The sequence below is a fragment of the Aristolochia californica genome, unplaced genomic scaffold, assembly GCF_029961685.1.
Source record: "Aristolochia californica isolate CCGP_79_NKW_82.1479 unplaced genomic scaffold, dmAriCali1.0.hap1 SCAF_4, whole genome shotgun sequence".
Taxonomy (NCBI): Eukaryota; Viridiplantae; Streptophyta; class Magnoliopsida; order Piperales; family Aristolochiaceae; genus Aristolochia; species Aristolochia californica.
Window position 1 is genome coordinate 10,027,476 of NW_027182103.1, and position 14,185 is coordinate 10,041,660.

Genomic DNA, 14,185 nt, shown 5'->3' on the forward strand with positions numbered 1-14,185 from the left:
TTTAAAACTAGGATTAGGTCAGATGACTCTTCGAACGGGTGGGATTGGAATTTTTTTTAATTTGCTCGTCTTGCTAAAAACTCATATCCATCTCTATATTATTTTATAAATCTATTTATATTTATTTTCATATTTATAACATTAACATAAATATAATATAATACAATATAATATATATATATATATACGGCTGATCCAATACGAAAAACCATTTGGGGCGAAATGGCTCTCTCAGCCATCTGATAAGTTGTGATAGCCATTGATCGGACGGGTAAGATAACCACTTCGCATGTTTCACACCAAAGCCCTTATCATTCCCTTAGACAATGCATGCATCTATTGGAATATTGTACATGGTTCCTTAAAACATGTGCCTTTAAGATTTCCCCATATGCAAAGCAGAAATTTAGAACAAATCGAATATCATACGACAATACGAAGAATATTACCAGATTGATCACAAGGGAAAATTAAATCAAAATGAATAATGGGTCTTCTTTTTTATATTTTTTTCTTTAGAAAGTTCAATTAATCATCTCTTTATCCATTTCAGTTAATCATCCCAAACCCTAAGCTCGCTTGTGATAGAGATAAAGAAGATAAGGATAAGAGAAGTTGAGATTCTCTCAGTGAGATCATCTTGATCCATGGTTTTCCTTGGGCCGCAAGTTCATCGGCTCACGTTTTAATATACCGCATGCACTCGAAAATCGATTGAGATCCCTTAGTGGTATGTTGCTCCTTGCTCTGTTTGATGTGACCTTGTGAGGGCCGACCATATGTACTGACCAAAATAGTTCAGGCTTCATGAGAGGTGTTGGAGTGAGTGATAAGTGGAATAATAGATGGCATGAGAGTACCGATAAGTGCACCAAAAATTAGCTTATCCTGACGAAGCCACGTAGTATGTTTGGGATTCGGAATGACATGATTATTGATCATCTTTGTGGCAGACGACGGAGAATAAGAACCATCAACGAACTTGAGGAGATCATAACAGAAAAGAATAGCATCTATTTGAGCTTTCCAGCTAAAATAATTTGTGGACGTGAGTTTGACCAAGTTGTAGATGTGGAGTACCGTCAGCGGTGTGGTTGGGTCATGAACATTGGGAATAGTAAAACAAAAATCTTCAAAAGCCATGAGAAGAAACTAGTTTGTTTTTCTCACACGCGTGAGATTCGCATGTGTGAATATCACACGTGTGAGTTTCTTCTTCTTCCCGAAATTAAATCAGACCTCGGATTAAACCGAAGGTCACAGGAAAAAAAAGGGGAAGAAGAAGAAATACCTAGCACAATCCAGTTTTTCACTCGCGAATGAAACATGTAACTTTGGATGATCACTTCATTCGAGAACACGTTTAGAGTGGTGCTTTTCGGGTAACTCATGTATCATTTCTGATCAATTAACTGACGCTCTTACTAAACCGATTTCCCGAACACGTTTTCTCTTCTTAAAGACTAAGATTGGAATCTCCTTTCAGAGTTCATCTTGTGGGGGCATGATAGAGATAAAGAAGATAAGTATAAGACAATCTCATAACTCTAAAGTCATGTACACTTGTAACTCTGCGATCATATAAATCCTATTATCATTATGTACCTATAAGTACATCAGGGAAATTATTTTTTTATCTAATTCTATAGCTTGAAGGATTCGCCAACTGCTATCGTTGACAGGGATCAGTAGATCCGGGCAAGAGACCTTGTCTTGGGATCCAAGGGTGGTTTATTGTCTTCGCCGCTGGCGCGCGTGTTGGTTTCTGGAATCTGCCGAAGCCTCTCTTTTTCACGGATGCTTGTAGACAACCATTTCCCACCTTTTGAAGTTATCAAACGTCTGACCTTTCGGGAGAATACTGAAGCTTACATCGACGGAACTCCCCCAATCATTGTCGCTGTAGAGGCGACTGTTTGAGACGATGAAGGGACCACGCTCGAGAACGACTTCTTTTCCTTTCGATTCGTTTCTTGTCTGCTCCACCACTCCACTCTTCTTCGCTCGGTCGCTGATCTTCGTCCAAGAATGCGGAAGAAAGATTAATTTTATTTGATTTTCGGTACTGGATAAGCTGCCTGATTTTTTTACTACTTTTTTGGGGTGAAGAACAAGCAAAGGGGCAGCTTTAGATTTAGGTTCTTGGTTGTTTGCTATTGTTTTTGCCCCCCTTGTTTGATGTTTGGCTTTTGACAGAAAAGACGAGTGCAGAATTTTATACGGTGTCTGCTAGCCACAATGTTCACATGCCATTTCATCTCTCTCTCTCTTCCTTTTTTGTCGCTTAAATTACTACAAGGTTACAAGCTCTTTAAGTATCGACCAATTTTTTATTTTTTATTTAAAGATTTGTCGCACTGTTTTAACGAAATAGGAATCGAAATTGGACATAAAGACGGGATGAAGCTTCATAGTGAAACAATTAAAATTGATAACTAGGTGATTTATGAATAAAAACCATCTAAAAACTCATAAAAATGAACAAAAGAATTGAAGAATGAGCATTCCTCTACTATTTATCACAAAGTACTTAAAAATGAATAATTAACACTAATTTTTTATTAAGTTTATTGAATGAAGTAATTTATGAGCTATTTCAAAGTTAGGAAATTTTAAGAAATTAACCACTTTTAATAAAATATTTTAAAAATAACTAACTCATAAACATAATTTGAAAAATACCCAACATTGATCTATCAACGGCCTATTTGGAAAGTCCAATGCAATATGTCAACATTGACTAGCACGTGTTGCCACATCAACTGCCATGCTGTCATTGAAAGGTGATAGTAGCCACATCATCTACCATGTCACCGACTTGCCACGGTACTTTTTCTCCCACTTTTAAGTTTTTTGTAATTTAAAAAATATCTTATAAAAATTTATTTTAGGTTTTAAAAATCTTATTTGTTCATACATGTTTTATTATTTTCAATTTAATATTAATTATTAGAAAATCTTCTTCTAACCTAATTAACACCGTTCATTATTGATTTAAAATATTTTCAAAATTAAAATTTTTAAAAAATTAATTTTTTTAAAAATATTAATTATTGGTACATATTATATTACCTTCTATTTATTATAATAAAAATAAAAAATTATATTTTTAATTACCTTCTATTTATTATTAGAAAAATAAAAAATAAATTAATGATAACGCTTGTTGTTATATTTTAAATATTGATTTTATATTTTTATTATAATAAATAGATGGTAATATAACATATACCAATAATTAATATTTTTAAAAGAAAAATATTTTTTAGAAATTTTTATTTAGAAAATATCTTAAACCGTTAATGAAAGGTATTAATTAGATTAGAAGAAGATTTTTTAATAATTAATATATAAAATTTATATTTTTTATTATAATAAATAGAAGGTAATAAAACACGTACCAACCCATAAGATTTATAAAACCTAAAATAAAATTTTAAAAAAAATTATTAAAAATATCTCTAATCGGTAATTACAGGTGTTAATTAGGTTGGAAGAATATTTTTAATAAAAAATATTTTAAAATTTTTTGTTATAATAAATAGAAGGTAATAAAATACGTACCAACAAATAAGATTTTTAAGACATAAAATAAATTTTTACAAAATATATTTTAAATTACAAAAAAAATAAATCAATAATGAAATGAATAGGGGAGATTAGGGCTGATGTGGTGTGTTGCTAATGTGGCTGATGACATGGCAGATGACGTGTTTGTTGATATCTTTGAATGATGACTTGATTGCTGATGTGGTGTCAAACGTGGCGGCCAATGCTGATGTATTGCAATATACTTTTCAATTGGGTTGTTGATCGGTCAAAGTTGGGTATTTTTTAAATTAAGTTTCTGAGTTGGTTATTTATTAAATATTTTAGTAAAAGTGGTTAGTTTTCTAAAATTCCCTAAAAGTTATAGTAGAGTTTATTTAACTACGCAACTTATTAACTTTGAAGCAGTTATCGGTTGAATATGATTCATTCAATCTTGAACTTCTTATTTGAGGAGCATATAAAAAATAATGGGTTTTTGTATATGAAGTTTTTAGTACACTGGTAATGGATTTTTTTCTCTGAAAATTTCGTAACTAAGTGTGTCTTTAAAGTTTCCGAAAGCATTAGCAAAAAATAACAGTAATTACAAGGATTAATGTAAATTATCTGGCTATGTGTATCGTTCATGAATAAAATGACTCTTATTAATCTGTTTTTTGCCACAAAATGCTGCTAAGAAAACCTAGTGTCTACTTATACCCATTTTGTGATAATTTCCCAGATCAGATCCGAGCTTTTCCCATTTTGCTTTGGCAGTAGTACTACAAGGACAAACGGTGGCTTTTAGCTTACTGATGTCTTGGCCGTTTCTTTTCTTGTTTGATTCTTCTTTGTTTAATGTCGCAACGAACCACTAACGATGAATACACGGATGGATAGCATATTCTTAACAGAGATTAATAAAAAAAAATGGCAATGCTAACGAAAGATCATTCTCTATGATCTTCACTTGCAATATTTTATTAGATTTTTGCTGAGTTTGGAAACAAAGCAAAAGATTCACTTATGCTAATCAGTTGAAAGAAATTATTCGTGAAATTGTTCGAATGAGATCGGGAAGAATATACTTTTCTTCTGCATTAATCAGGGGTGACGCAGATCGTCTATCTATCTATCTATCTCTCTATATATCATCATCATCATCCCCCAAGCATACAGACACCCGGCGGAGGCGAGATCGAGCTTGTGGCTCTTGACTTTTGTCTTCTCAGGGCAATTACCACAAACAGGTTGTAGATTACCCGAGCAGCTGTAACTGGATCAAATCGAACTACACTTCTGGAACCAAGAGTTTCGGCTGCTGCCTCTGATAAACGATAATAATTGTTGGGAAGGATGCGGAAATCCTCGTTGGGGTTAGACAATTGTATGGCTGAAAAGCTTGCAAATTGAGGAAGGTTGGGGCCGATGATGGGCGCTGGTCACATCACCTCCATTGGAGTCTTCTGTTAATCATTGAGAATGTAACGACAAAGATGACATAAAGGAGAAACAGGCGCCACATGTCGAGTTTAGAGAGGGAGATCCACGCGAGGATCAGCAGACAGATCAAGCCTGGATTGCCACTTTCATCAGCCAATTACACAGAGAAGATGAGCGAAACATTTAATTATTAACTAATTTAAGCAGATGTGTGAAAAAAAAATAAAAATAAACAGAAATAATTGGAGGGCGCTGCCGTGACTCTTCCTACAACACAAACGACCTAACAATGCCCTTCCCCAAGAGGCTTCCCAACATTCACAACCCTGCCATCAATCATGTTTTTTTTTTTTTTTTTTTTTTCCCCTATTTTGGATAACCATGCTTGCTCATAGAGACAAGAGCAGCAGCAGGTCCATCAATCGACAGGCTGCACGCGCCTCAGAAAGCAAATTAAGCCTGAAAAAAACAAAGAAAAAAAGGATTTAACGGTGGGTGCATGCGCGCTGCCAGAATGCGAGTTTACAGGTTTTGGGTTCCTGTACTTGATCAATTCAAACTTAAAGCTCCATTATTGGAGATATTTTCTGCTTTTTCTTCGTTCACTCCTAGAATGTTACTGCGGTCAGCTTTGTCAGCTGCGTTCATAAAAAAATTAAAAAAACCACCGAACACTACCGTGATATGCATGCACGTAAGGACAGAAATACTGTTCTTTCCTCGTCCGAAGAATGAAATCCCTTTCTGATATTTGTCAAAATTATTATTATTCCCATCAATCCTTCCAGTCTCCCTCTGTGTATTATTTAAAGCATAGGACAACTTCACCAAAATCTTGGATTGTTATTTGGTCTAGTCCATCATTTTACCTCTTTAATTTGCATATCTGAAGCCCGTCCCAAAATCTCTATCGCATTATTCCTTTTTATCACTTATCTTCGAGTCCCGGTCTGGATTTCTGTCGTCTGAATAAGAGTTGAGAAGTTAAGCAATGAGAATCAGAACTGGGTTTGGGATTTAACCATGTATAGGGGCTCTGTGAGTGCAATCATATGATGAGGTTGAGAGAAGATTTCTTGTAGTTTTGGTTTTCTTGAGACTTCGTCGCTGACATAGGCTCCAACACGGCCCCTACACTGGTCCTACATCTTTCTTTCCCGGGAAATCTGACCTGTAAAGAAATTGACATGGGGAGATCAGTGTGGTAAAAGGATAGCCACGCGCTAGCCTCCTCCCTCTTCTCTCCCTCCCCCTTTCTCTCTCTATATATTTATTTAGCCTCCACCATGTATCAGAGGCTGAACTGAACGAGGGGTTGGAGCTTTTTTGGAGAATCAATCTCTATCCTCTGGAATCTCTCTCCTCAACCAGATTCTCAATCCGAAGAACGAAAAGAAACAAGAAAAATGGGTTTAAAAGATATAGAGGCCACCCTGCCGCCGGGATTCAGGTTCTACCCGAGTGATGAGGAGCTGGTATGCCATTATCTTTACAAGAAGATTGCCAATGAAAAACTCTCCAGGGGGACTCTGGTAGAGGTGGATTTGCACACCTGCGAACCATGGCAGCTCCCAGGTGAGTTACCTGCTGCGTTCATCTCAAATGTCCGCGTGTCTAAACCTATACATATAGCATTGTGAACCATATTATTCTTTTTCTTTTCTTCTTCTGGGTTTTGATGGGCTTTCTTTAGATGAAAACTGAACCTGTTATGATTAATTAGAAAAGGATGAATCGAAGTTTATTGGTGTAAAATCTATAAGGTGTTATAGAGAAACCCGTTATCGAGTATCTTCTGTTTCTTTCATGGTTTTTCCTCATCACCTTTCTGAGCTGCAGGAAAGGATTTGAGCAACCCAGAACACGGAAAGGCAAAAGCAAACCTGGTTTTTCAAATTTCTTGTCCAGGAAGCTAGAGTTCACGAAAGTGAAAAATTGGTATAATCAAACCATTCAACAAAGTCTAAACACTGTGGCAGCTCAATAATTGATTCAGAACTTGAAAGATATTTTTCTAACGAACCGTAGCATTCAGATAGAGATGTATGAAAGATTTTATAAAGGTAAGAAACTGTTCAGACGATAGATATATGAAATCAAACTCATCCACCATGTAAATGCATGCATGATCGTGCTGAAATGGTCGTTCTCAAACTGATGCTTTGCTGCTACTAATAATAGACACTTGTTCAGATTTTTGTCTCAGATCTTATTCCTATTATGGGTTTGGTTAATTTATTTTGTTTTATGAAACCGCTACAAAAAAACGGAAGACAGAAGAGTAGTACTATTTATTAATTCCGTCATTTCCATGATCTTAGTTGTCTTCCAGGATGAATGGCTCTGAAAAGCAAAGCATTTAATAACCTAAGTATTTTAGGAATTAATTTGAAAAACATGAAGGGTTGACGTTTCTCTTTAAAAGCCTGCCATATGCAGACATAACTTGGACCTTCCAAGAACCTCTCTCACTATCTTTGGAAGGCAGCTCATAACATAATAGAACCTTTTTCTTTTTTACTCTTCTGCTCTCTTCTGTGTTTTTTTTTCTTTTTCTTTTTTCTTTTTCTGTTTTTGCTGTCAATCTTTTAGCTGACGTTTGTTGTGTGTCTATTTTATGTTTATGTATAAATTTTCCATTCCCAGAAAATAAGAAAGAAATGTTTGGACGCGAATGTATCTTAAAATTAGGAAGAAGGGGCGGTCGGAGGAGAGAGGGAGGGAGTTTACAAATTAGAAGAAATGTCAGTGATCCGGTAGGCCTGGCATTTGTGCAACAGTGACATTGTCACTATACTGAAAAAGCTCAGTTCGTCAGTCCTGGATTCATCAAACGCTTCTGCTTGGTCCAAACTCGTCATCTTTCTGTTTTCTGATTGACTGCATAGTACATGTACAGAATCGTCTCACTAGAGAATAATTGTGGATTATCGTCGTGTGCCTGACGGTTTAAGCTTCAAATCCAGTACCAAAGCTTTGTCGATTTATTTGTTTCTCTCACACCATGGCAGATGTGGCTAAGCTCGGGACTAATGAATGGTACTTCTTCAGCTACCGCGACCGGAAATACGCGACGGGGCTCCGAACGAACCGAGCAACCACCTGTGGCTACTGGAAAGCTACCGGCAAGGATCGCCCTGTGTACGATCCCACCACACGCGCCATCATCGGGATGCGAAAGACTCTAGTTTTCTACCGTGAAAGAGCCCCTAACGGGATCAAGACAGGTTGGATCATGCATGAGTTCCGCCTCGAAGGCCCCCATTTCCCTCCAAAGGTTTATCCTCTGCGCTGCATTTCATATCATCTTCTTCTTAATTCTTCTTCTGCTCTTGACATGATCCAGCTTGCTATTGTTACTTCATCGAGGAATACTGATTCGTCTGCGTTTACCATTGATCAGGAGGACTGGGTGTTAAGCAGAGTGTTCCACAAGGGCAAAGGAGAGGCACCCAGCAGCAACTTGATCAGACCAGAAATGGAGCAAGAGAACATCGTCGGCTGGTCTTCTCTGAAAGTAGACGCATCGATTCCTGCAGCAGACCAACCCCTGCAAGACGGCTCTCACCCCACGGTCTCCAACCCGAGTACTGCGCCACTGCAAGAGAACCAGAATCCCCCCAATTCACTCCTGAATCTAGCAATGCTGCACTACAACTTTCTGGGTTACCCCCAGGAGATGATGGACAGTGCATCCTCCCTGGACATGAACGACATTGGAGGGAACGAGTACGGGTTCTTGCTGGGCATGGACTTGGACAACCAGGAGTTCGGGGAAGAGGGGAAGCCCCCAAATTTGGTGTAGAAAAGATGTTAAATTAGAAGTGGTGAAATTGTCATTATTGGCGAGGTTTATGTTCAGATTGTAGATATCTTGCTTTTATATTAGGGTCTGTGGAGACAGCTAGGTAGTTAATTATTTAATGTTCTCAGAATTGTCAGCCGGCCGGGGTGATCACTGTGTATGCTCTTTGTACATATCCTACTTTTGTCACATAATTAATAAATATGAAAACATTCTTTTGTAACATTCGTTGGCAGAGCTTCTGACAAGCCACCGATAAGCATAACCTGAAGCAAGCAGAGAGCGACAAAACTCTGGTGATCGAATATGTACAAGAGACCGAAAGAAAACTTATTTATGAATCCTTCGTCTTTCCTATAATTCGTGGGAGTAGAGGGACAAGCAAAGTTGCACAGAGAGGTCTGGCGTCGGAATGTGAGCTTCTGCGGCAAGTTTTCCGGCAGTAAGGTACACTTCCTTCTCCACGCATTGCCAAGGGAGCAAGATTTGACGCCAAAAAAAATGGATAAAAAGATGAAAAGTCGATCATCGAAGGTGACAGTTGGTGTCCGGTGATACACGGAATCTTTGCTGCCGTGAGTGTGTCATATTTCTCCCGCAGACTGACGGAACTGGAGATAAAGCTTAGCGAATTCGAAGACTGGACCAAGCTTTCCTCCCTCCCCATTTTTTTCAGGGAAAATACAAGAAAGAAAATGAAGAACTATAGTTGGAGTTTGCCTTTAACTGATGTTCAGAGAGATAATAGAATCATGGCCGAAAAGAACTCCAAGACATGCGCCGCACCATCAGAAATCTGAACTTGTTTAGAATTAGGATTCCATAAATCGATGATAGACGAAGCCTACCTCTTCTCTGCTCTATGCACTTCTTTCTTTCCTTCAACTCTTTTCTTCGCTAACTCTTTCTCTGAAATTCGGAAGATTCCAAGCCAATCTATCTTTACATAATTACACAAACTGGGTATATTGTCCTGCGTGAAATCCTAGATAATTCAAACCTCACGACATGTGTTAGATTACCTCGCCAGAGCCTCCGTCCCATGATCCATTACTCGTTACAGAAACAGAAACTGATAAGAGGGTCACTTGCGGTAACGAGTGATCACTGCTTTTCTCCATAACGATCGACGTGGTAGTGTCATTGCCACACAGTGGAGAGAGTCTAATAAAATAATGGTTTTCTTTAAAGATTCGTTCTTTCCCTGTCATAAATTATAATCTTTCTGAGTAATAAAATAATCAATCCGGATTCAGTGAATGATCTTATCCTTATTTATTTGTGTTGGAGAATGCTTATACTTTAGTTTCCTAATTTGTGGTTAGTTATCTGTTTATTGGATTTAACTTTTATTGTCTTTTTAATCACTTTTTAGTGACTGTGATCCTTCTTTTAAGGGGGGTCTTGACTCCTGAGCACATATGTCTCCCACTATGGGATTCATTTGTAGCCCATTTGTCTTAGGGACGCTTTTTATCCATACTGCTCCATCAATGCAATAGTCTCTACCTAAGAGGAACAGTTAAGGGCTAGGGAAAACTTTTTTTTTTGTTATATTTTATTACAGAAATGCCCTTGATGTGTATAAATTCTTAATATTTCAAAAGCTACAATATATTTCATGAAGTGGGGATCTGCAGGACAAACCACTTAACCAACCACTTGAGCTGTGACAAAATTAGTAAAAAGGTGTACATAACAATAATGAAATTTGGCCTAAACTATTCACCCAATTGATCCGGCCGAAGAATCACACATTTTCTAAGTTAATCTTACCTTAAAGAAGAACTTGTGATTAATAAAAACTAGGTGTTAGCTAGGAAAGTTTTGGCCCGAGGTCAAGTTCTAATTTATGCTCATAGGTTATTTATGTATGTACTCTATTTGGTGAGATTTTTGTGTGTTGCATGACCTGTTCGGAGTTTGTGCTCACGTCTCAGACTTGTTATGTGTAAGCTTGGACTTGAGGGAATGAAATAATATTGGGTTATGAAGTTGAGTAATATTACTTATTTCTAGGATAAAATATTTCTCAATCAAACAAAAAGCATTATCAAAGACTTAAATAAAGGATGAAAAAGTATTAAGATTTTTACTTTTAATATTAAGAAGTTGAGATGCTTATGCTAAGGACAATCCTATAAGGATCTAAGATCAGAAAGACCTTGTCTCTATTACGTGGGAAGAGGCATCTTAATTTTAACTAATGAATTTGGGATGATCCTAAAATCAACTTGAACATGATTATAAATGGGTCATAACCTAAAAATATCATCTACATCAAGGACTCATAAAGGGCTCACATGTGGGGGAGGAATATTAAGAATAATTCTCATTTCAATCTACCAATGGAAAGATCTGACACTCATTTATTAAAAAAACTCTTTATTTTTAGCTAGTCATTTTGGTATAGACTTCGACCCAACTCTAACAATTTATAAGTTAAAGTGGCATAGATTAATTTGACCACATACTTCGTACCAATTACCTTGTCTAGTTACTTGTGTGAGAGAATGAATAACGGAGGAGGAGAATGAATGAAATCTATCCATGTGAAAGAGACAAGTTCCGTTAATGATCCATCCCCAACGATAGAAACGGATCATATTAGAGGAGTAGTGGATCTCCTTTATAAGAAGAATGAATGAGATTCCCATGAGAGATAAAGAGAAGTTCCACTCATGATCCATCCCCACTGATAGAAGGGGATTAGAGTAATGGATCTCGTCTATAAGGAGAGGCATACCTGCCAGAAAGCCTTCAGACACATTGATTATATTAATATATTCCAGCCAAAAATGACAAAATACCGACAACTCCTATGTAAAAGGGCTCAAGATCTTGAAAACCAAGTAATTTTGCCTAATCCAGGTTCTAGCACAAAATGGACATAGATGGAATCTATTCACATGAGAGAAACAGGTTCCATTCATCTTCTATTGGTGATTGAAGCCGACTTAATTACTCCCAAAATATCAAAGGAAATGCAGATTTCGTATCTAAGGATGAGTCGTGCTAAACCCTTCATAGCCGTTAAGTATAATAACATTCTTTTTCCATACTTGACAAAATATTCAACATCTCTGACGTAAAAAGCAGCAGCTTCTAGGAGACAAAGTAATCCTGTCTAATTCGTGTTTCTAACGTCAAGGGAGGCAAATCTGGGGCAAATAAAGGACATGGATGAGAAGTGTTCTCTGACGTACGTAAGTTTATAATTACAATGTCAATAATCAACTTTGATGAGATTGAACACGGAGAGAAAGAATCCTTCTTGCTTTAGAATAATTGGATTGGCTGCTTGTTCTGATATAGCTCGCTAATAAAAAACACGAGAGATTTCACACCTTCCAAATCGATTCCTTATCAAACCAGCCTTATTCTAACACGTGAAAAGGCTACAATAATGGTGAGAACCATTTAAAATGTGTGCAGCGTCCGTCTGTATTCAATGAAAGAGGAGATACGTCTTTGAAATTTTCAGAAGAGGCAGTTCTGGTTTAAGCAGATAACTATGGCAGATGACCGATTCAGACCTGGGTGAATCAATTGAATTGGGTCCAAAATTTAGAGGACTTGGACAAGGTTATTAAAGAAAGTTCCCTTGTGAAATTGGGCTTGGACCTGAATATATGAGTTCCAAGCAACTGGTCACATCGTCACAACAATAAATATAAGAAGACACGCATGGTGTGTATTTACGTAATACTTATTACAAAAAAATTGATGCCAGTTTTGCGTCAGGTAGAATGGGTGGCAACGGGTTGATGTAACCTAAACCTAATGTTAACTGTTTGACCCAAACTTGATATGTTTATTAAATGGGTCAGAAATATATATCTGAAATCAGATCTTTTTGACTCAGGCATAGTTTTTGGTTAACTCAAAATACTTTTTTAAAAAAGAAAGAGATAAAAGTTTGTCAAACATCTACATAATATATGCTCACACCTACATAGGTACCCATGCAGGCACACATGCAAGTAGGCATGCATATACGCATGCACACACACAAGTGTTAACCTAGCGTTGACTTTTTTATTTTATTTTGATGATAACAAAACTTAATTGAGTTAACAATTGTAAATTTAGTATTTCAAATATATTTCCTTCAAGAGACACCAAATCCAAGGTCTAAAACATTGAATTAAAACAAGCTTCTCAAAGACCTCAAGTTCCATGGAATGTCAAAGAAATCTTGAAGAAGTACACTGAGAAGATGAAGAAAAATAGAAGATTAGAGTTTAGGAATCATTGAGTTAAGTCCAAAACTCAGTCTACATAAGAGACCGGTCCATTTCTAACAAAACTTGAAGTACAATGCTAATTTGGATCTTTAAGACATATTTTACATTGAAAGATATTTTTATAATGCATACACATATTTCATACATGTTAGAATCACGTAGGATAAAAAATTCCTATGCTTTACAAAACCATATACTGAACTGGCATTGGAATGATCTGTTAGCAATTAGTCGCCCTAATTCCTAACTAACGAGAGCAATAATAATAAACACTGAAGAAGGGGAAAAAAAGCACGAAAAAACACAACAAGATTTATACGAGTTCGCCTAAAGGTGAGAGTACGTAATGTCTTTCCTCGCTGCAGTAATCCACTATGAAGATGAAAATACTTTATAAGAGAAATTGCACACTTACTGGTGTTTCTCTCTAACCTCTCAGGCTACAACTCGAGATGCTCCTCAGATTAAGATCATAAAACCCTAATAGCGGAACACCTCAATTATAAAGAGAAAATTAGGGCAACCGCAATACAAGAGTGAAATTCCCAAACTACCCTTAATAAAATAACAGTTAATATATTGTGACCAACTCAGCATAAGACGTTAATTAGGCTCCACATCTTAACAATCTCCCACTTAGAGACTAATCCATCATTAATATCTTCTCTACAACGGCAATAACTTGTCAATCCGTAGAGAGAAACCCAACTGAAGTTGAACCCAATTTCTCTATCGTAACAGTCTTTGTCAACATATCTACCAGATTCTGACTTCATTGAATCTTCTCAAGTGCTAAGACTCCATCCTTCAGAGCCGATCTAATGAAGTGATAATGCACCTGTATGTGCTTTGTTCTTGCATGATAAACATGATTCTTTGCTAAATGAATAGTACTTTGACTGTCACAATACCACATATTCTTCCTATGTTTGAGACCTAATTCTTCCCAAAAAGACTACAACTATACCATCTATTTGCTGGCTTCGGTCACAACGACATATTCTACCTCAATGGTGGAAAGACCAACTATCTTCTGCAACTTAGAGACCCAATTAACTGTTGTACCACCCAATGTGTATACATATCCAGTGGTACTTTTCCTGCCATTAATGTCTCCAACCATGTCAACATCTACATAACCTTGTAATCCTAAGTCTAA

At 36.8% G+C, this 14,185-nt stretch overlaps 1 protein-coding gene across 1 annotated transcript; it reads left to right on the plus strand.

Moving 5' to 3' along the window:
- Positions 1-6,380: 6,380 nt before the first annotated feature.
- On the plus strand, positions 6,381-8,858 carry LOC137961846 (protein CUP-SHAPED COTYLEDON 2-like). The gene is made up of 3 exons (XM_068808446.1): positions 6,381-6,549; positions 7,986-8,251; positions 8,378-8,858. The coding sequence occupies exons 1-3, from the start codon at positions 6,381-6,383 to the stop codon at positions 8,777-8,779; spliced, it is 837 nt and encodes a 278-aa protein (XP_068664547.1). The 3' UTR covers positions 8,780-8,858.
- The last annotated feature ends 5,327 nt before the right edge of the window (positions 8,859-14,185 follow it).